General features: G+C 43.7%; 1 protein-coding gene and 1 long non-coding RNA gene across 2 annotated transcripts in view; one reads left to right on the top strand and one right to left on the bottom strand.

Moving 5' to 3' along the window:
- Window positions 1–280: 280 nt before the first annotated feature.
- LOC115585955 (uncharacterized) lies at window positions 281–1,305 on the top strand. Its single transcript, XR_003984795.1, has 2 exons — window positions 281–310; window positions 760–1,305. It is a non-coding gene; the product is annotated as an uncharacterized LOC115585955 (long non-coding RNA).
- Window positions 1,306–3,866: 2,561 nt separating this feature from the next.
- Window positions 3,867–21,116, bottom strand: part of LOC115587154 (neural-cadherin-like) — a 102,538-nt gene continuing 85,288 nt past the window's right edge. Inside the window, exons 28-33 of the mRNA XM_030426813.1 lie at window positions 20,690–20,856; window positions 17,981–18,245; window positions 17,143–17,326; window positions 14,368–14,618; window positions 5,507–5,661; window positions 3,867–4,931 (exon numbers count right to left, since the gene is read on the bottom strand). Coding sequence (XP_030282673.1) covers window positions 4,365–4,931; window positions 5,507–5,661; window positions 14,368–14,618; window positions 17,143–17,326; window positions 17,981–18,245; window positions 20,690–20,856 — 1,589 coding nt within the window. The 3' untranslated portion in view covers window positions 3,867–4,364. The remainder of the gene's footprint in view (window positions 4,932–5,506; window positions 5,662–14,367; window positions 14,619–17,142; window positions 17,327–17,980; window positions 18,246–20,689; window positions 20,857–21,116) is intronic.

Here is a 21,116-nt window from a genome sequence, read left to right on the forward strand (position 1 = left end):
AACTCTCGCCAAAAGGCAACCGAGGCTTTATTTGTGATTGAATATGAGTCAAACCTTCGTGTAAATGCATAATCACGAAGAAAGAGGCACTTTTGAGATTTACCGTAGTTTCGTTTTCGGGCAAACAAATTTTCAATGGAGCGCTCTGACGCTAGCATCAAAATCGCTATTTTTAAACACTAAGAAGGCTCGACACGTGAGCAGTAGCACCTCCGGCGCACTACCGTCATGGCAGACACAAAGTGTCGATCCCCGAGTGCGACCTTTTTGTCTGCCATGACGGCGGCGCACCGGAGATCCAGCTCCAACAGTGAGTAGTTCAAAAACATTCTTTTTAGCAAACTCTGTGTACATAAACAATGTTCTCAATGCTCGTGTTCATGTGTAGAGACCCTGGTGATACTACCAGCAAAGTTTCATGTTGTGTCGAGACTTCTTACTGTTTTAAAAATAGAGATTTTGATGCTAGCATCAGAGTGCCCGTAGCACTCCATTAAAAATTTGCTTGCTGGAAAGCGAAACTACGGTAAATCTTAAAAGTTCCTCTTTAGTCCTAATTATGCTTTTACACGAAGGTTTGACTCATATTCAATCACAAATAAAGCCTCGGTTGCTTTTTGGCGAGAGTTTCACTTTAATACAAATCACAAACCTAAATCATGTTTTTGCAAAGCTCTGACACTCGAAGAAAAGCTGCCCTTCAAATCGCCTCACTCTGATTAGCAGCTCATCTCATTCACTCCTCTTGTGTTTCCCCAGAAAGCAGAACCTGAAGGAACAGAGCTCGCTGGTTGAGACAACCTGCACAAATCTCACAAAGGGTCAAAACAAGTCGGTCCCTTGCTGTCCAGGATTGGACCAAAAAAAAAAACCAAAGGTGAAGAGGGAAACAAAATGTTTGGAAGCTGCCCAAAAGAAAAACCTCCAACATGTTGAACATAGAAAAACAACTGATGTGTCGACTCTCTGGAAACACAAAACCAACTGAGCAGGAGAACTGTGACCTCCTTATAAAACCTCCTCAGCCAGTCAGCTGAGAACGTCACAGGTGAACCAGATACCTGCTGATCACCTGAGAGCTGGATGACCTCTGCAGTCAGACTCCGAGAGGACGAGTTAAACCAATTTGAGCTCATCAGATAAAGAAATGTTCTTGTATCCTGTTCTGATCTAATGATTGAGTACAACATGGTGATTTATAGTCTTTAAACTGCAGCTAAAACAACAACAGCTCAGTGTTTGGACGAAGAAGGAAAACAACGATTTCAATACAGTTTCATGAATAAATGACATGAATGATAAGAATACAATTATCACATCGTTGTTTAAACTGATGCTCTGTAAGAGACATTCACATGACAGCTGCGTGTTTCCTTTTGGTTTTGACGAGAGGGAACACAAAAGTGAAATAAGGTTAAATAGCTCTGCAGGTAATCAATATTACAAAGAGGCGGTTCTGTCTGCTCGTCCTGGACTTTGCGTGCTGAAGTAGAGAGGAGAGTTGTTGTTTTTTTAGAGTTTTGAGAATTTGAGCTCTCAGAAAGTCTCAGAAAACTTGTTCAAACAACGAGGAAACCATTTTTTTTTTAAAGATGTACTCCAGAGGATTCTTCAGAAGCCGTTTATAAAGACGCCGTCTGAAGCTGAACGCTGAATCTCGTTCGTCGACAGGCAAATATTGACGCTGAACAAAAAGCATCTGTATTTGATCTCACTCCAGAATCACTGTCGCCTAGAAACATCATGAACACAACAACATAGTAATGAAATAAGAGGGATTATTCTGGTGTGAGTCTGCATTGTTTTTGTTTTATAAAACCTGCATAATGTACCTTTAACGGGACACAACATCGTTCTGGAGAAGAAATCCAAACTCTGAATTTTAATATTAACGACACAACTGAGGTAATAATACGAACTCAGAAATATTTATTTTCTCAATAACTGAGCACACAAGCTGTTCTCTGGGGAAAATAACGTCCCAGAACAGCTGGAGAAGGTGGCAGGGTCCGCCACAAACAAACAAACAGTATGAAACTGTGTCGTCCTTTAAGCTCAGATTGTTTATTCAGTTTATTCAGTCATTCAAACAAAGAGAGTTTGGTTATTTAGTTGGACACGAGTTGCGGATAACACTTTTTTTCGGCCACTTCATTTTTTACATTATGGTGCAATTACTTCTTTGGCAAAAGATCTCGAGCGCTTCTTTCCTTCCTGGTGTTTTGATGACAGTGTGGTTGGACAGCGATCTCCAACATGTTTGATCTCCGATAAGTTCCTAACTGGTCTCAGACCTGCTGATGTCGACAGCTGAAGCGTCTCTGTGCAGATCGAATCGTTCAGTTTTGCTTCTCTCCTCTCATTTCTTCAGGTCTGGAGCTGCTGGTGGACTCACAGTGTCCTCTAATGGCTGAAAGGCAAATGACATCTATTTAAATAAATAAATAAATCAATGAATAAATGCAGGATGTTTCTCATCTCATCCTTTATTTATCAGGGATGCTTCTGCTCTGTTCTGTTCTTCCTGCTCACAGTCACACCTGGACAGCCGCTCGCCTCCGTCTCAGGATCCTCAGTCTTTGAATTTCAAACCATCGGCTCTCAAAATGCATGAAGCCTCAGACCTGCAGCCCCATTTACAAGTTAATTCTCGTTCTTAATTCAAATCCGGGCCCTATTATGAAACTGTTTACAGCAGGAAATAAGGCAGCGAGTGGAATTTGCATTTGAAATCAACACTCCATCATGCAAACTGCACTCGGACGACTTTTTAATAAATGTAATGATGTTGGAGCCCAATTACAATTCATGATTCCAGAAACAAACCATGAACTCGTTCAAGGATGTCGGATCCCACTGTGGGGAAGTGTGGACTGCAGTGTGTGTGTGTGTGTGTGTGTGTGTGTGTGCTGCACAGTAAATCTGGAGTAATGAGCTGCAGCTCGTGTCGGACGCGGTGCCGTCAGCCCGCCAGCAGGTGGCACTGTGCGCTCGTGCAAAGATGTTTTCTCCTCAGAGATCGTGACTGAACAAACCTCGATCATCATCCAGATCATCTGGTAATTATATTAATACACATGTGGAGGAACGGAGTCACTGTAGCATGAATGTGATCTCTGAGCTCACACAGGGAGATGTTGCTACCGACACTCATGAGTACAAAAACGGATGGATGTGAAGCCCTTTTTTTTTTTTAAAACAGGCAGGGACTTGAAACCACCTTTTCTCCCTCTCCTCTCCCAGATGTGTGATGCATTATGTAGGTGGACCGGATTCAGACATCAAGACCATCAAGTCAGCAGCACGCAGCAGCAGCTCTGGGAGCTTCCCCGGCGGCTCGCTCCAGTGTCACATCTGTTTAACTCTAGTAATGCCAGCTAATTAAGTCTGGTGTAGGGCGACCTGCTGGGACCCCCACGCTGGTGAGTTCATACTGGAGACTCCCAGCAGCTCAGGTCAGGAGGCTGCAGGCTCGGGACATGAATGATTAATCCTGAGATCGACTTTGCTCTTCTCACCAGAGGCTCCCGGTGCTGGTAACTGTTAGTTGAGTCAGACAAGAACAGCTGTTTCGGTTTATATTGAAGTGCTGAATGTTGTCACACTAATCACCAGGAACGATGGAAGACAGATGAATGAACAAAAAAAAAAACATAGAGGGATTATTCTATCGTAGGTGAGAAGACAGCTTTCCTTTACGTTGCGTCTGCTGAGGATTCTGACTTAAAACCAAAAAAGAAAAAAAACCCGGCTCGACCAACATTTGATGATGAAAGTTGGCTTGAACTTCAAAAAAAAAGAAAAAAAAAACAGGCATTTGACGAGCGGCGCTGTGAACTCGTGTTTGAACAAGATCAAGCTCGAAATATTATCAAAGATAATCATTTATTTAAAAGGAAATAGATAATACAAATGAAACAAAAATCATTTTGTCACATAAACGATTTCATGAGTCATTAACAGCAAAAAAGGGAATCCAGTTCTCCCACAAGGAAACTCGTTTGCCGTCTCGCTCGCAGACTTTTCTCTGGTGAGTTTCATGACATGAATTGGTTTTTTTTTTCGCACAGGGCGCCTTTCTGTGGAAAAGTGCTCTCCGTGGAGTAAATACTGTACAGTGCAATGTCAAGTAAACAATACGTCACATCTGATCATTCATTGGTAAACATGTTTTATATCAAAGAACTTAAATGCTCAAAGTTTCATCAATACAGTACATTTATAGCAGACTTCACATAGACCCTGGGCAACCTCCCAGTCTCAGAGTATTTCACATTTAATTATCTCCCCTTGGAATTCCACCACCGCCTTCTGATTAGCGTTGCTTTTCTGCAACCTTCAGTTCTGTTTCTCCGAGTGCAGCCTCACCCGCTCTTCTCGCAGTTCACATGCCCTCTGCTCTCCTTCAGTTTGTCTTTCTGGCCCTCAGGAGTCTTGGAGTCTCCTCTCAAATCGCTCACCACGGCTCGGAGGGTTTTGAACCTGTCCAGCCGGGAGCTCTGGGCCGCTTGAAGTCTGACTTCTGAACCCTGAGATGCACTGAGGGAGCTGAGGGAGCGCACCGCCGCCATGCCGCGCTCCTTTCCGGAGGCGCGGCGAGGTGTGGTCATGGTGCTGAGCTCCCCCGGGTGCTCCATGTCCCTGATGACCTCGCACAGGTAGCGGGCCAAGTCCTGGCTGGAGAAGGAGAGGGTTTTTTGGGAGCGGCGGAAGGTCAAAGGGGACGGCAAGGTTTCTGTCTCCGAGGGGGGGATGGCCAGGCGCAGGGCGATGGCTGCGCTGCCGTTCCCGTTGGACAGCCCCTTCTTGTTGCCGTCCTGGGGAAGCTTGGTCTGCGGGCAGGAGATGATGCTCTGCGGGTAGCTGTACCGGAGAGACTGCGCCGGGCTGGGCTGAAGGGAGCGCTGCAGCTCCACCATGTTAAAGGCATTCTGAGAGGACCATCAGAGAGGAGAGAGCAGAGGACAGAGAAGAAGAAATAATGTGTTTTTTTTTCTCCCCCCTTGTGCAATCTTTTCTGAAATTCAAGAGATAATGAAAAACAACATTGCCACATGACACCAATCTGTGCACAGAGCTCAGCTAATGCCTCTGCTAGCAAATGAACCCGCTCCTCAGACTGAAGAAGAAGAAGAAGAAGAAGAAGCTCCGCCATGAAAGAAGCGACGCCGGCAACAACAGCACCATTGATTAGCCTGGTAATTAATTATCTGATTGCAGAACGGGGAGAACTGCTATTACCAGCACTATTAAAACAGAGGCATTAACAGCCATTGCTGTCTACTTGCTTAATTTCAGCTAATTGACTAACATTCCCAGACCTCCAGGGAACTGATATTTGGTTTTCATTTCAAGGCACCAACAAACAGCACTCTCTCTCTCTGTTTTTCAAGTGTTGCTGGTTTAGCTTCTGTATTATCTTATTTGCATTCTGTTATCCGTTTAAAAAGTCCCTCAGAAATGGTTTCATGGCGGATCTGAGGTTGTGTGTTACATGCATGTGTACCTGGTCCTGCTCGCCTCCGCCTTCCTCGTCGTAGTTGAGCACGTTTTCCCGGATGTCCTCCCACTCGCCGTGGTGCGCCGACACGTGATACACGCCCTCCTTCAGACCTTTGTGTCTCCTCCAGCAGGAGTAGAGAAACAGGCCCAGCATCAACACTGAGGGGTGCCAGAGAGCAGGTTAACAACAGCCGGGGATAATTAAATGAGATTCTGAGCAGAAGACAAAACATTCTCTGAGCGTGAGTGATGTTGACAACGTGAGCGGAAGGAGATGATGTGAACACACAGACGCTTAAAACAACCCTTTGAATACACAGCAGGTGTTTTTCGCCAATTCAGGCACTGCACCAGATGGTTTTTGACTTTAAATGGATTTTCCGTCACATATGAGTTTAGAGAAACGCGGAGACAAAAGCACCACCTTACCAAATATCTCTATTGATGCTGACTTGGCATCAGCTCTGGTTTGGTTTCTCTCCTTTCTGTCCTACAGCTCATGTTTCTGCGATGCCTCCTCCTCTCATGCTCTTCTCTGTTCTGGTGTCCCCCAGGGCTCTATTCTGGGTCTACTGTTTTTATGCCGCCCCCGGGGCAGATCATGTACGGACATGATATTGCTTTTCATTTCTCCGTGGATGATACACAACCTTACACCACGGTGTGGGTGAATATGAATGAGGAAACCGTCCCTGGCGTCCTCCTCGTCCATTAAGTAAGGGATAGTACCTGAACAGGTGTCCCCTTATCAGGAGTTAATTGACAACGTGAATCAATTAATTCCTGATCACAGACGCCGAGAAGAGCATCGTCCTGCTAACGCTATTGTCACTTGCCAAAGAAAGAAACAATTAGACCATTAAGATCGTATATTTTTGACGTGTTTTGCAAACAAAATAAAACATTTCTCGTTCACTAAATCGAACAGACCTTAGATACCACTTAGCAACGGGAGATAAACTAGATAAACCGGACCCCGTCAGCTCAGCTGTTAGCCAGACTGCTAGCATTATGCTCACAAGATTTGAAGTCAGTAACGTTGCGTACATTAAGGCAAATGGTAAATATATTAAGCTGCATGTTAAACAACAAGACTCGCTAGCTAACTAGGGCCCTATAAAATCTGTTTTATTTTTTCCCAAATTCCGTTTTATTTTTTCCCAAATTCCGTTTTTTCCATTTAAATTTTTGGGAGTCACATTTTTTTTTACCTTTTACTCTCATTATACTACCAAAAACTGTGTGTTTTTAATATAAATGACTAAAATGTGCACAAATTAAATAAAAATGACTTTAAACGTATTAAGGTGACAAACACATTTCCTCAATACTGTACCGTACAGTACATTAAAGTGCATCAAAAACATCTGATTTCATCATGTCTTCATACAGTGGTATATTTTGTGTTTTTATGGGTTTCATTTTGGTATCATTGAATAAAAACGTGGTCAGCTCTCAGGCAGATGCAGTAAATGTTTACATACCAAAATTGTTCTGAAAATTTAAGTTGTAAATATTTAAAAGATTTGCAAAGATGACCAACAAAATGAGAAATTATACTTGTGACGTTATGTCAATAACATACTAACCAGCTAGCAGTGAAAACACCAACCCTCCCCCTGTCCTCTGAGCTCCCAGCCCAGGCACAGTCAGCTAACAGGGCTAGCTAGCTAACAGCAGCTACTGTTAGCAGCAGTTAGCAGTCACTCTGGTATTATATGCCGATAATATGAATCGGACAGGTGGCTAACTCTCACGCATTACACCTTTAATTATGATTTCTCAGGTCTGCTTCTTTGCAAAACACTGTACTGTACTGAGGGGTAAATTTACGAGTTTCTGAGTTTTGTCGCTGACGAAGACGGAGCCGTGGGCAGCCGCTTCGCCATGCTTGCATTGTTTTGACGGGGGCTTGTTGTGCCACCCAGATTTGCTTCCCTACATGCAGTTTTCCCCAGACATACGTTCCTCTTTCACATAAAAACAGCATGTCAGTGAAATTTTGTCAAATCCGCGATATTCCGTTTTAATCCGTCCGCAATTCCGTCCGCGACACTGAATCGCGGAAATCATAGGGCCCTAGCTAACCAGCCACGTCACTCCCCCCAAATTCACAAACAAATGACCCTCCAGCCAATCAGGATCGAGTATTCACCCAGCCAATGGTATAAATCCTGCTGGCAGACACCTCATTGGGTTTTATCCCTTGTGTACGTCCCTTTAAGGCCTGTTTTAATGTCCTGTCTCCCCAAAATTAAAAACTGGATGGTCCAAAACAAATGTTCTGCAGTTGACAGACTTCCAATCAGATATGAGTATAATCATCCCCTCTGGGCCCGGCACCAGCTGGATTAACAACCTCTCGTCTCGTCTGTGTCTCATCTAATAATGTTTACTAAAAAAAAAAAAAGAGGCTGTTATTTTTTGATGCACAGCTGACAAAAGTGCCGCAGTCCTGCTTTTTTCGTCCAACTCAAGACATTTACCCGCGATCAGGTCAATCCTTTTCCTCTGCAGATTTAGAAAAAGGTCACTCGTACTTTATCTCCTCTGAACTTGACTGCTGCAGAGCACTTTGTTCAGGTATCAGGGGCCCAAACATCCAAAGACCACAACGGCTGCTGCCACATCACACCAATCTCAGTTGCCCTTCGCTGGTTACTCGTGAGCTTTTTTTTCGGATTGATTTTAAGATTTGTACTGCTTGCTTTGAAAGCCTTGGAACGGTCTCCTGCTGCACCTGTGATCCGTTAACTCCCTGAGAGCCCGGCCGCTGCCGGAGACCCTCTGACAAAAACCTGCTAATTGTTTCAACATCTCGACTCGCCGACAAAAGACGTCCTCTCGTTTCCATTTTAGTTTAAATCATGTTGTTTTGTTTTACATCCTCTTTTTCCTGGATCACACTGACATCTTATTATTTGTTTCGCAGGAGAGGCGCTTTCCAAGTTTGTTTTTGAAAGGTGACAGACAAATAAAGTCATTATTGTTATTATTATTATTCTTTTTAGCAAAGACTGCAGTTCCTTGGGAAACGTTATTAAATGAATTTGTACTCCTCCCAGCTTAAACTCAAAGCCTTGGTGGCTCTGCTGAACGCCGGAGAGGAATACTGCGTGTACCGAGCAAGAAAAGGTCCTAAAGCACACACATCAATCACAGCTATTGTGTGCTGAATTATACAACGTGCTGGACTGACCTTTAAAGTCCATTAATCTCAACCAATATTTTTCTCCCATCTGCCATCCCTCTTTCTCTTTCCCCGTTCCTCACTATCTTGTCGTTACTAGTTCGCTCTTTCTCCTCTCTTTAATTCTGCGTTTTGTTTTTTTTTGTCTTCCTGTGTTGGAGCTTTCCTCCTCGTCTCCTCTTCTTCTTCTTCTTCTTGTCATTAAGACTCTCTCTGCTCCTGTCTTTTCTCAGTTTCCTCTCTGGCCTCGCGTCTGGCCTCGGCGTTTTATCTCCCCTACGTTTGATGGGATCCGTTTCAGCTCGGATAGTTTATATGGCGCGCTGCTAAGTATCGGTTTAATTGGAAATCTCTCGAGAAATGCAAGGTAATCACATTAGACCGGAATTTTTTAAAAAGCAATTGCTTAGAAAGAGAATAATGCTTGCGATGGCTCTTCGGGGTCGCACTAACAGGCAGGTGTTCATAAACAAAGACAGAAAAACAACTCCCCGAGAGCTCGTCGACATTAAGAAAGAAAACACGCCTCAATTAAAAATCATCATCTCTATTTATTCACACCGCGGCTGCTGCACTTTTCTTTTCTTTATATATTTCTATTCTGCTCTCATATCAGACAGAAGGAGAAGAGATTGTAAGCTTCCCCCCCTCGCTCCTGTCCTCAGTATGGGGTGGAGGGTGAAGCGGTATCGATCAGCTGACCCGGGCTCCCTCTCCGCTGCGCCCTCGCGGAAAACACCAGAATCTCGATGAGGCTCGGCGCCGGGCAGACGCCGGGCCCAGCCTCCCTCGCCTCCAGAATTACCCGCTCCGAGGCGCTGCCTGCAGGCCAGCGCTCACCCCGACATCACCTGAGCTGATATTCAACACATCTCTACGGGGGGAGGCGTCGATACGCAGCGCAGAGAGGATGAAGCAGAACCCCTCCACAACACACACACATAATTAGGCCGGGGTAAACACACACACACACACACACACACACACACACACACACACATGCTGGTTACCTGTTGCAAAGTCTTACCCCTTTGCCTGCAGCTATACTACCGAGTGTGTGTGTGCAGCAGTTTCCAGTGAGATCAATACCACTCAGGATGGAGAACAAACATCGCAGTCATTCATCAATCCATAATGCTGCTGCCTCTTTGCCCCCTAACCGTTACTATGAACTGGGCATTATGATGTCAGCCCGGACCCGGTCTGTGCATTATGAATGAGAGTGCGAGTGTGTAAACAAGCTGCCTACATATATATATATATATATATATATATCGCCTGACGGTAACAACTTAACCCCTTCGTTCCAGGACGAAAGATAATGAGGAAAAAATTGAGCTGTGACAGGTGAAAAACATGGATGGCAGGTGAAAGGAGGAGGAGGAGGAGGGGGTGAAACTGACGAACGAGCAGAAGGAAATGAGACAGGTGAGAGATGAGGAAGAGGTGAGAACAAAAATCTTTTATTTATAAAGCTTTCAGGGGATAAAAAAGAACAGGCACTTTACATGATCGCTTGGCATCCCGCGCCCCATATGGGAAGCTAATTTCTTCCATTCTTCAGAAACCTGCCGAACGTCAGATCTGATGCCGGGCTAATAAGCCTCGGACAGACATCGTATGGCTCCGGCACTCCTGCTCGGCCGGCGATGGCTTATGTAAAACTTAACGGATGATCGTTTTAACTTTTAATGCACGTCGAGGCAAAGCAGGAGTCCCCCTTTAATTTAGCACCCAGCTAGCAGTCTCGCTCGAGTGTGAGCGTGCGGTAATGGTTGTGGTTCCTGTGTTGATGAGGGTCATCATTAAACAACTACGTACTGTAAAACCAGCTGTTTATTAAACCCCGCCGCCGACATCTCATCGTTCTATTTCCACATTCACGGCTGTTTATCGTTCCTCTTTCTTTTTCCGTTTTCAGTTTGAGAGAACACGTTGTTTAGCTCATTTTTCTTCCATCTTTCAAGGTGTGAGAACGTTACAGCAGTCGCCGAAGACACTCTGATATTTCTGATCTGAATTATATCGAAAGGGAACCGTCGAGCGATTCTCGTCGAGGTGAGAAGTCGGAGCCTTGAATATAAATGCCTCATCAGCGGCGGCGGGCGAGCGACATCAAATAGGCGCCACCTTCTTATAGTTAGCGACACATGAATTTTCATGAATGATGCCGGCGACCCACTTTATCATCTTTGAATTCATTATCAAATATTGAAGACCGCTTTATATGTTTCACTCTCAAGTGTCAGAATAACTGATGTCCCAATACCCGCCACATGCCCTGGAGGGAATGTTGAGTCAGTAATAGAGGCAGGGACAGTGTATTGAATTGCCCGAGCGTTTTATAAGCCTGTCTCTGACAGCAAGACTCATAAACAGCGATGTGGCCCTGCAGAGAGGGTAGCGGGTGCAACAACATGCGACACTCACACACATATACACATATTGTCCTTCTGTCACTGACAAGAGCAGAAAAATCACATTTCCTTCGCTGCAGTGCCTAAAACTAACACAATTAGCTCGTCCCTTTCCTGCCGTGACTTAACAATGAATGTGATCGATAGTTCATCTGTTTTGACACAAGTGTGGCGCTTCCTGTAAAGACGTCGATGCATATACATTTAAAAAAAGGCGCCGCTGGCAGCAGATGTGGGCAGATATTGCGTCTTGGTCACATTAAATTTTAACACAGCTTATGACACCATCAACCATGTGATTTTATTGAGACTGTTAAAGACAAACGAGCCTGTGTCGTCAGCATCCGACCAGTCAGAGCTCCTGAACCATCCTCTCTGATTAAAGTCCGATCTGATAACCGATTAATCATTTCAGTCGAGCAAAACGCCAAATTAGACCTCTGGTTCATTTCAGCTTCTCACTGTTTTAGACTGCTGTAAAAGCTTTTTTTCACTTTTTAATGATTTAATGATTCATGGAGAAAACTGAACTTAAACAACTGATGATGACAACTGTGTGTCCTTATCTGAAAAGTGAACTTGTGGTGATCCTCAGGGTTATATTCCAGGCCCTCTATTTTTCAGTAGGCATCCACATGATATAAAAATATAATGTCTTATGAACCGACACACAACCGTATCAGCCTACGAAGCATTTTGCAAATGTGAAAAACAACGAGGCGGATGTTTTAATGAAATACATTCTGATGCAGAGAACAAGAAATGTACCTTTCTGAGTATTTCATACCTGGAAAAATACCTGATTATTTCTGAACATATTCTAAATATTTTCTTAAATCTGATGTAGAAACTAGTCTCACCTTTTCACAGCGACAGAAATCACTTGCTTGTTTTAAAGATGCAGTCGTCTGTTGGCAGCTGGTGGTGAGTATTTTATTTTTTACCAAGATTTTAAAATCCACGAGGAAACAAACTAGATCCTCCAAATTTTTAAGTTTTGAGAGTCGACACGTCGATGATGTTTGTTCTTGTGAATAATTCAAACGTCTTATTGATTTTGGCACAAAATATATTTTCGTGGATTTCTCCTCCTGCTCCTCTTTTCATGTTTTTCTTGCATTGGGCTTGTTGCCATATTTCGGATCAAAAACAAACACTTTGTCCATGCATTGACACCTCGTAGCGTAAGAAACACAACGCACAGAGTCATAAAATTCATAATTCAGCAGCTCGGCTGTCAACAGGGCCGACAGAGAGATCACACCACCCTCCTCTTATACGGAGATGTTTGTTCAGACAAAGCAGTCGATGGTGACTCTCCAGCACACACTCCTGAACTCCCGACCTCTCGTAAGTCAGAGAACAGCCTCCGATCATTCAGTGTCTCAAAGTCGTGAAGGCCCTTCAAACTTTTCACCCAAGGCCATCCAACTCAGATTTTTGCCTTGATGTCACACTCTTTCTTCACTCTGCTCTCTACTCCTGTTTAATTTTCTGAACTTTATATATTATATGGCTGTTTTTCTCAGCAGTCAGCAGTTTGAATGGTATAAGGTCATTATTCCTGCCCTCAACACAGTGAATAAAACACGTGAATATGTTTTTTTTTTGACTCGACAGACGTGAAAAAAGAAGGTTGTTCTGCTTTTGATACACGTTATTCTTCGCTGGTGGTTTAGTACTTCCATTGCAGGAGCACTTATCATTAATCAGTTGCACTTGCAGACTTGTCAGTCAAAGGCCTGACTGACTTAAAGGTCAGAGAGGTAACAGCATGCAGTCGGGAATGTGCTGTGAGACTGTTAGATATGTTATAACGTTTTGTTTTTACTGACCTTAATATAACTCATCAGAGGAATATTTTTTTTACACAAACAAGACTTTTTGTGTTTGTATGGGTACAACTGACTAATTAGAATTATTTCAAATAAACTGAAAGATTATGTGTTAAATTACTCGCGCTGCTTTTTAAATTCTTCCGGGAGCCATCGGCCGCTATCTCAAGAATTAATTGTAACCAAGCTTAAAAACAAGAACTTGTTGGACTGGAAAGTCGAGAATGAATGTTTAAAGATAAAAACTTTAAAAAGATGTTTTATCAGTGAGTTTAAATGTGTAATATCAAGGGCGTGAATATTTTCCTGAATTCATTTTTGGAGAATAATCTTCCTCCGTTATTCTGAGGACTTGTTGTAATGACGGTTATTTTCTGCATATCGTCAGCTTTTTTTAATCTACTCGAGCGAGCATGCTGTCACATTTTTTTAAAATGCAAAGACAAATATATTTCCTTTGTGCTGTTTTTAGTTGTGACTGGTTCAAATGTCTTTTTGCATTTTGTACTTGGGCACAAAATGCGTTTTGTTTGTTACTGCTGCTTCTCTTGTGTCACACTTGTGTCAAATCCGAACTATCCCTTTAAACTAAATCATAATAAAGTTTAACCCTCTTATCTGTTTAACCTTAACATAACCTTTAACCTTGAATGAACTGTGTTAAAGTGAGAGACAGTCAAAGAAAACTGTCCTTCCTTTGGAGATATGTCTTGAAGTAGAAGATCCCTGATTACAGATCCACACCGTGTACTGTACATAACACTAAAGTGCACAATATGGTCACATTCAGGGTGACATGGGAAAACAGAAATGTACACAGAAATGGAGGGAAAGGCAAAGGAAAAAAAAAACATCAGGGGAGTAAAATGAGTGGATGGTGGGATATAAAATAAGTTTGACAGATAAAAAGTAAGGCTGAGAGTGAAATTGACTTCTGAAGTCGGAGCGTAACATCGGAAGAGACGGGGGAAACAGAAGTGATGAGAAATATAGAAAAAGACATAAAGAAAGCAGATTCTCCAGGGGACGTCTACAGCTTCCCTGTGAATCGCAAATTAAGACATTCAATGTTTCCCTCCCCGCCTCTCTTCTACTGCAGATATATATATATAAATATATTTAATTTTTCCACAAACCTCCCAGAAAATAAATGACATCCTGGTTCAACTCCAGTGATCAATATGAGTACAAGACAAGAGGTGTATGTAGATTTCAGACAACCAAACAGAGGTGAGAACAAAAATAAAGATAAAAACAGCGGATGTTACAGAAACAAAAAAACAAAGAAAATGCAAGAATTATACTGAGGAGATGTGAACAAACACAAGTAAAAACACAACAGGATGAAAGTCAATGCGGGGAGGTGAGATGGCGACAGTGTTCGGTCACCACAGGTAGAAAAGGACGTAGTCGACATAGCTACCTAGAAAGGCCATGACACAGATGCTGATGGCGAACATGGAGCTGAGGCTGAGGCTGTTGTTGTCCTCGTTGTGAAACATGGCGAGCGTCACCTCGCAGTGGCGTCCTCGGTAGCCCTCGCTGCAGCGGCACGAGTATCGAGACGGAGAGTGAGCCACGCAGGTGCCGTGGCGGCAGGGCCGGCTGGCGCACAGCGTGTAGACGCACACCTTGCCCACGGAGCTCTCTTTGGTCATGTGGCCCGGAGGACACCTGAGCACAGACGAGACGAGACGAGCAGTTTAAAGCAGAGACAAGAGACACTCGGGAAGCTGTCAGATAAAAGGAGCAGCGACTTCTACAGAGATATATAACCTAAGCTGACAGTGTAAAAAATAAATCCCCCAGGAGATACACCTCTTATTTCAGATTCAAAGATATGCTCTTTGAAGGTTACCGTGTCGACTGTACTCTTAAAAAGACACAAAGAAAAACCGAGCGGGGAAGATTGGCTTTGCAGCACTCATCCCTCAGTACATCTGGAGGAAAATATCTCCTGAATATCATTCACCTCTGGCCCCCCCTGCGTCTCTTAATGCTTCATCCTGCGGCTCTGCTGCATTCACAGAACATGGACATCAACTGCAGTGAAAAGTCTCACGCTGGTCCGGAGTGTGGAAATCACTGCCAGGACACTCGGTGGTCCTGCGGAGTTTAAAGACTCTGACTGTCCCTGCCTGTTACTGACTATTCTCTCAGGCTGACACACGATCAGACACAGTGGAACGAGCTGAGCTCAGCCAAGCTGCCACCTGGTGGACGCTTTGATATCGAGCGCGCTGGAGGAACCAACTGTACTGAAATACATCATCTGTATTGATTAATAAGTGTCGGATTTTGCAGCATGTGCATGTGGATTTATTAATTACATCTAATGATTTCATTATTGCTAATAAACTGTTTGCTAATTCTTTATAGATCACTATAAAACACTTTTAGGGAGGCCGGCTATCAGTTTGGGTAAATAATCATTCAAATCCAATAAGGCATTAAAAAGACCAAGTCGTGATGGAGGAGGAAGAAGTGCCAGCTGGAAGGATTTTTCACAAACTGGCAAACTTTGTTTTTAAGAAAGTCGCTCATAAATTACGCATAAATGATTTATTAAAGATTAATAAACTTGCACCTTAAAAAGAGCTTTTTAAACAGGTTTCCTCATTAAAAAATCATATCAAACTCACGTTGAAAAACAAAAGAAAAAGACAAACTTCATCACAGATCCAAGATCAGTTACTGCAACATTATTAATATACACTATTGTACAGAATACATGTGACAGGATTACGTAGTTAGGATGCAAAAAAGAAAAAGGTAACTATATTCTAGTTACAGAATAAAAAGATGTCACGTCACTCACATTCTCTTCTTTAAAGTAATCACGTTACATTATTTAATCATGGTGATACTATGACTACATTTTTAATGAATATAATTAGTAACTGTGTAGGAAAACATTAGTGACCCTCCCAGCCCTACCTTATATCCCAACTTATTCTAATGAAATGTTTTAGGTTATAACTCTTAATTTAAAGCTAAATATGCTCTAAAAAGTCGTGTTTTCTTCTTCTTACTGTTTTTATTGTTGCTGGTTTTGTTTCTTGGTTGTTTGTCTTTGAGATCTTCGTTACCCTACCTTATATTAGGGGTGTGCCAAAATATCGATACTACGATATATCGCGATATTTCGTCTTGAGGTACGTTATCGATACACTGGTGCCAAATATCGATATCTAAAAATGTAAAAAAATAAAAAATAAATAAATGTTTTGGGTTTTTTTTTGGCCCACCACCAGCCCTCTTCGGAGGACAGCTTTATCTTTATTCAAACATAGGTATACAACCAAATAAAATTAAAAAAATGGTTTAAGTAGCTCTGAAACCCACACATATAGATATTTAATGATAGTTGTAGTCAGTGTGTGTGTTAAGAAGAGACACTGTGCAATATACTCTTTGTTTACTTGGCTGTAATTCCTGTGAAATGGATTCAGTGCAGTCAATAAATTCTGAATTTCTTCAGTGACACAGATATCGTGATGTATCGTGGATAAAATTCCTTGCAATATATCGGTTATCGCAGAATCGCTGTATCGTGATATTATCGTTATCTTGGGCAAAATATCGTGATAGTATCGTATCGCGAGGTACCTGGTGATACCCAGCCCTACCTTATATCCCAACTTATTCTAATGAAATGTTTAAGGTTATAACTCTTAATTTAAAGCTAAATATGCTCTAAAAAATCGTGTTTTCTTCTTCTTACTGTTTTATTGTTGCTGGTTTTGTTTCTTGGTTGTTTGTCTTTGAGATCTTCGTGCTGTCATGACGTTCCAGGCTGTTCTCAGTGACACGTTGTGTTTTTACAATCACAGCTGATTTGTCTTCCTTGGATCTGTTTTTCTCTTATTTCAAAGCTCATACATGTAATTCCATACTAATGCTGATTGCCAGACCTTATTTATAGCTATTAAATGATAATAAACCGCATTATATCGAATACTGCATCTCACGTCTGCAACCATTTTTTCCATATTGTCAATTAATGACCAATTTAAAGCTCTATGCTCTGCAGCCGTTTGGGTCTTGATATTATTTCTTCATACAATTTGCATGTTGAGCTCTGGCGCTGCTGATCTGAGGTTGTGGTATGCAGTCCACGTCTCTGTGTGTAAATATATACACTGGGTATGGCCTTATTAACATTCTGGGTTATATCTATTCTATATATTGACAGCACCTGCACTCGTGGTGTCTCCAGAGGTCCACGCAGACCAGCGGAGGGGAGCAGTGGTGCCTCCTGCAGGCATCTGAAGAGCAGCCGCTGGAGACGCCCTGCAACGTGACCACCTGTAGCCCCTCCGACGGCTGCTCGCCATCCAGAGGAACGGAGCGGCCGTTAAACCTCACGTCTCGCAAACAACCTGGTGGTGCGAGAGAGAGAGAGGGTAACATAAAAAAAAGAACAGTTAACAATGCCAAAAGACACGCTGAAACACCAGTCCTCGGGGCAAGATCTTTTATGGAGCACGTTTACACCGTGGCAAGGGTGTAAAGTCCGATAAACACACCCATCGACACACGTAGACGGACTCACCGACACTCCTGCAGACCAACACACACCCACACTCACACGCATGCAAACACCCAAACAGCCCGAGGCGAAGCTGTCAGCGTGGGTTCTCTTATTTTTTTTTTTTTGCAGGACATTTTCTCTGTTGGTTAGTTTGCTCACTCTGTGGGTAGCAACGCGGTCTAAAACATTATTTAAATACCGATCAGTCCCACTGACTCACTATCTCTCATCTGCGTGAAACTGAGGGTTCAAAACACCTTTGGGCGAGATCGTGAGATGTGGACGCACCAGTAAGTGGTAAAGATAAGCACTGAATCATTTATGTGTTCATTAATTTTAGAGAAGTTAGCTGTGGAGTCCACTCCGCGTCTGTGTTTGCAAGTTAATCTATTTATAAGCAATCACCTCATCTGCTAACAGAGTTATTTCATCCGTTCGCTCATTCTTCCTCGCGTCCGTCCGTTCGGTTTCTTTCTGCCAAAACACATCAGCAGCCACCTACCGAGGAAGCTCCGGTTGTGTCCCGAGGGGAAAGAGTTTCCAAGCATCACAGCGGAGGGGTCAATAATGATCTCTTGACTCTGGCCCAGCGAGGCGGTGACCTCTCGTCTCCCTCCGCCTCCGTCTAGCCGCAGGGTGAACTCTCTGCCGTACCGATCCAGCTCCACCTCGTGCCACTCTCCATCATCCAGGCGGTGGTGGAGCAGTGTCAGGTTGAAGTCTCCGTCCCCGAGGTTGTAGAAAACAGCCAACAGACCCTGAATAACCTGAGAGGACACAGACAGAACTTTGCTGATTTAAAACTCAGGCATTCAAACAGAGAGAAAGAACCAGAGAAGTGAAAGATAATAAAGGTGTTTGAACATTTTGGGAGGGATTTAAAGAGTTGAAAATCTGCTTCCTGACTCCATATGGAAGACTTTTCAATCCCTAAGTCAACCCGGCTGCTCCGGTTTTGTCGACAGCTGCAGCAACACGCTTCAAGTTAATCTGGATTTCAAGGCTTGATGGTTTTCTGAATAAAACTCTCAAAACGAGGTGACACAAATTCTAAACTGTCAGAGCTGGACTCACGCCACATCGTGCTACGATGACTGGCAAAAAAAAAAAAAACAGATCTTGAGCAACACAACATATTAAGAAGTAGGCCAGCTCCCATGGCGGAGAAACGGCAGCAAAGGTTGGGCCAGCAAAGACTCGTGCAATTTAACTGCCCAGAAAAAAAAAAAAAAAGACGCTGTGTTGTGAACCTGCCAGAAAAAATAATATGGCATGAAAATTTCAGTGGCAAAAAATTAATTCAGCAATTTTGCAGCTATGATGCTTTTTTTTTTGCAGAGCCGCTGCACAAATCAGCGCGAGGCAGAAGCCAGAGTCATCCCGAAGGGGAAGGTATACAGGAAAAAAAACAACAATTATCTTTAGCAGCTAAGGATGAGCGAACACAATGGACTCGACGGACGGAGGAGCTCCCATAACTGCAGCTTGTACATGTCCAGAGCTTAATTGGAAACAGTCGGGCAAGATAATTCACATTCAGCGCAGCCCGCATTAACTATTGCTCCCTCAGCATGGGCATCTCCTATGCGTCTCCCCCCACTGGATACACACACACACACACGCACACACACACACACACGGTGAAAAGCTGACTGCGCTCTGTCCACTGCTTCATCCTGGCCTCAAGTCCACAACAAAAATGAGAAAAGGACAAAAGGACTCAATCAATACTGTGAAAAAAAAAAGAAAATGTGATTATGGAGACTTTCTGCGGCGCCCCTGGAGATCAACAAAATCGCCATTAAGCACAAAAACGCTCAGGACTCTACAGAACTTTATAAACTTAAAATCACATGTGATGCAAAACAAGTAAAGTGATGATTTTACTGTTCTTAAGGGTTACTGGTCTCTGACTCTCAGAAACCTCCTTCACAGACCGCATTAGATAAATGTTTTCTTTACAGAGACGCCGTGCTCCTCAGAGAGCCGCGTGCTGTTTATACCCCGCTAGCCCCTCGTAACCTTTGTGTGAATGTGTGGTTATTTATTCAGTGCGCACTCTATCCCATATCTGCCCTGGAGAAAGAAAGAAAGGAAGAAAGGGGAGAGAGACAACCCTTTAAATTAAGGCTTGTTGTCAGCTAACACAACAGGCTTGTGCTCAAGTGTTTCTAAGAGCTTTCAGACAACCGGGGCTGAAAATACTTCGGCGTGCTGCCGCAGACAGACATCACATGTTTTATACAGCTCACCAATTCAACTCCGGAGAGGGTTTCCACAGAGAGGGAGGCTCCTCGGCCCACATACAGCCAGCAGAGGCTACAGCCTTTTCCTTTTCCTGTCACAGTGGGACTGCAACGAGGAGAGAGGACAACACTGCTTTTCCTCACGTAGTTTAAAGACTTTAAACAATGCTGTCTCACAAATAACAAGCACCAGCTCAAAGATAAGATGTTTTCAAAGACAGGCCAGTGGTGTGGAAGCTGCCATGATGGAGGCAGGTTCACTGCCAACAGCTGACCTGTGAGTTAGCCCGAAGTGACAGTCCTAACAGAGATATTTACTTCCAGGTGCTTTTCACACTCGGCCCGTCAGTCAGTGAGACGAAAGGCTTTGACAAGAACTACTGGCTTCATATCCACTCAGGAATGTGTCAGGCGGGAGAAGCATGCTATTATGGATCTTTGGCAAAGTGAAGTTGTCTCCTGAAGAAAACGCTGCGCGTGTGTGTGTGAGCACCACTCCACCGCAGCTTCGGCAAAATGAGCAGCACGAATGCAGGCGTGAGTTTGAGCTCGACACTTGAAGGGAGCCGTGTCAAATCACTCCACACAGAGCTGGAATTCTGACCTTCGCTTGAGAACACTTTGCCCTGAATATAACTGTGCACAACGTTGCTTCCCTGAGACGCTGGATTGTGCTTTAAACATCAGCCAGAGACGGAAATAACCTTGAAAAAAGGGATGCCTAATTTTTTAAATAAGAGCCTCTCAGTAGCAGCTTTCTGCAGACTTGCTGAAAGACCTTGACGAGAACATACATATGTCAATCACCGCCCCCCTCTGTATCCACCCATATGTCTCCAACCCTGATATTATTCACTCTCTGCCTGCCAGCATTCACAGCAATCATTGTCTGGGGCGTTAATCATCATTTCTTAGGCCCACAACAAGTCAATCAGAGGGGGGGGGAGTGCGCAGCTGTGACTCACCTCCAAGCGCAGGTATTCATTCTGCTCCTGAGAAAGCAGGCTGAGGATGACACCGGCGGCGGCACGTGTCCGAAGCCCGACCTGGACTCTTGTCTGGCGCGCCGGCAGCGACCACAAGAGCTGGAACTGAATGTGACTCCGGCCGTCGAAGGAGAACTCTGGAGCCGCTTGTCAATCAAAAAAAAACAGAAGGCTTGTTCAATTAATTCAGCCGTCGCATGGGAAATACGCGAGGATATCGCAGCCAGGAACGTGCCGTTCTGCAAAAGGCACTTCATGTAAAGGCGAGGTTATCTTCCAACGGCAGCAAAGTGACGGTTTAAAACACCGAACTGCCCACAAGTCCCATTTGGATTGCACACTTTGTGAGGCTTAAAAATCCTCAGCTCCTCAGAGATCTCGCTGTACTTTTTCTGACGACCTCACG

Source organism: Sparus aurata, chromosome 8 (assembly GCF_900880675.1).
Source record: "Sparus aurata chromosome 8, fSpaAur1.1, whole genome shotgun sequence".
Classification (NCBI taxonomy): domain Eukaryota; kingdom Metazoa; phylum Chordata; class Actinopteri; order Spariformes; family Sparidae; genus Sparus; species Sparus aurata.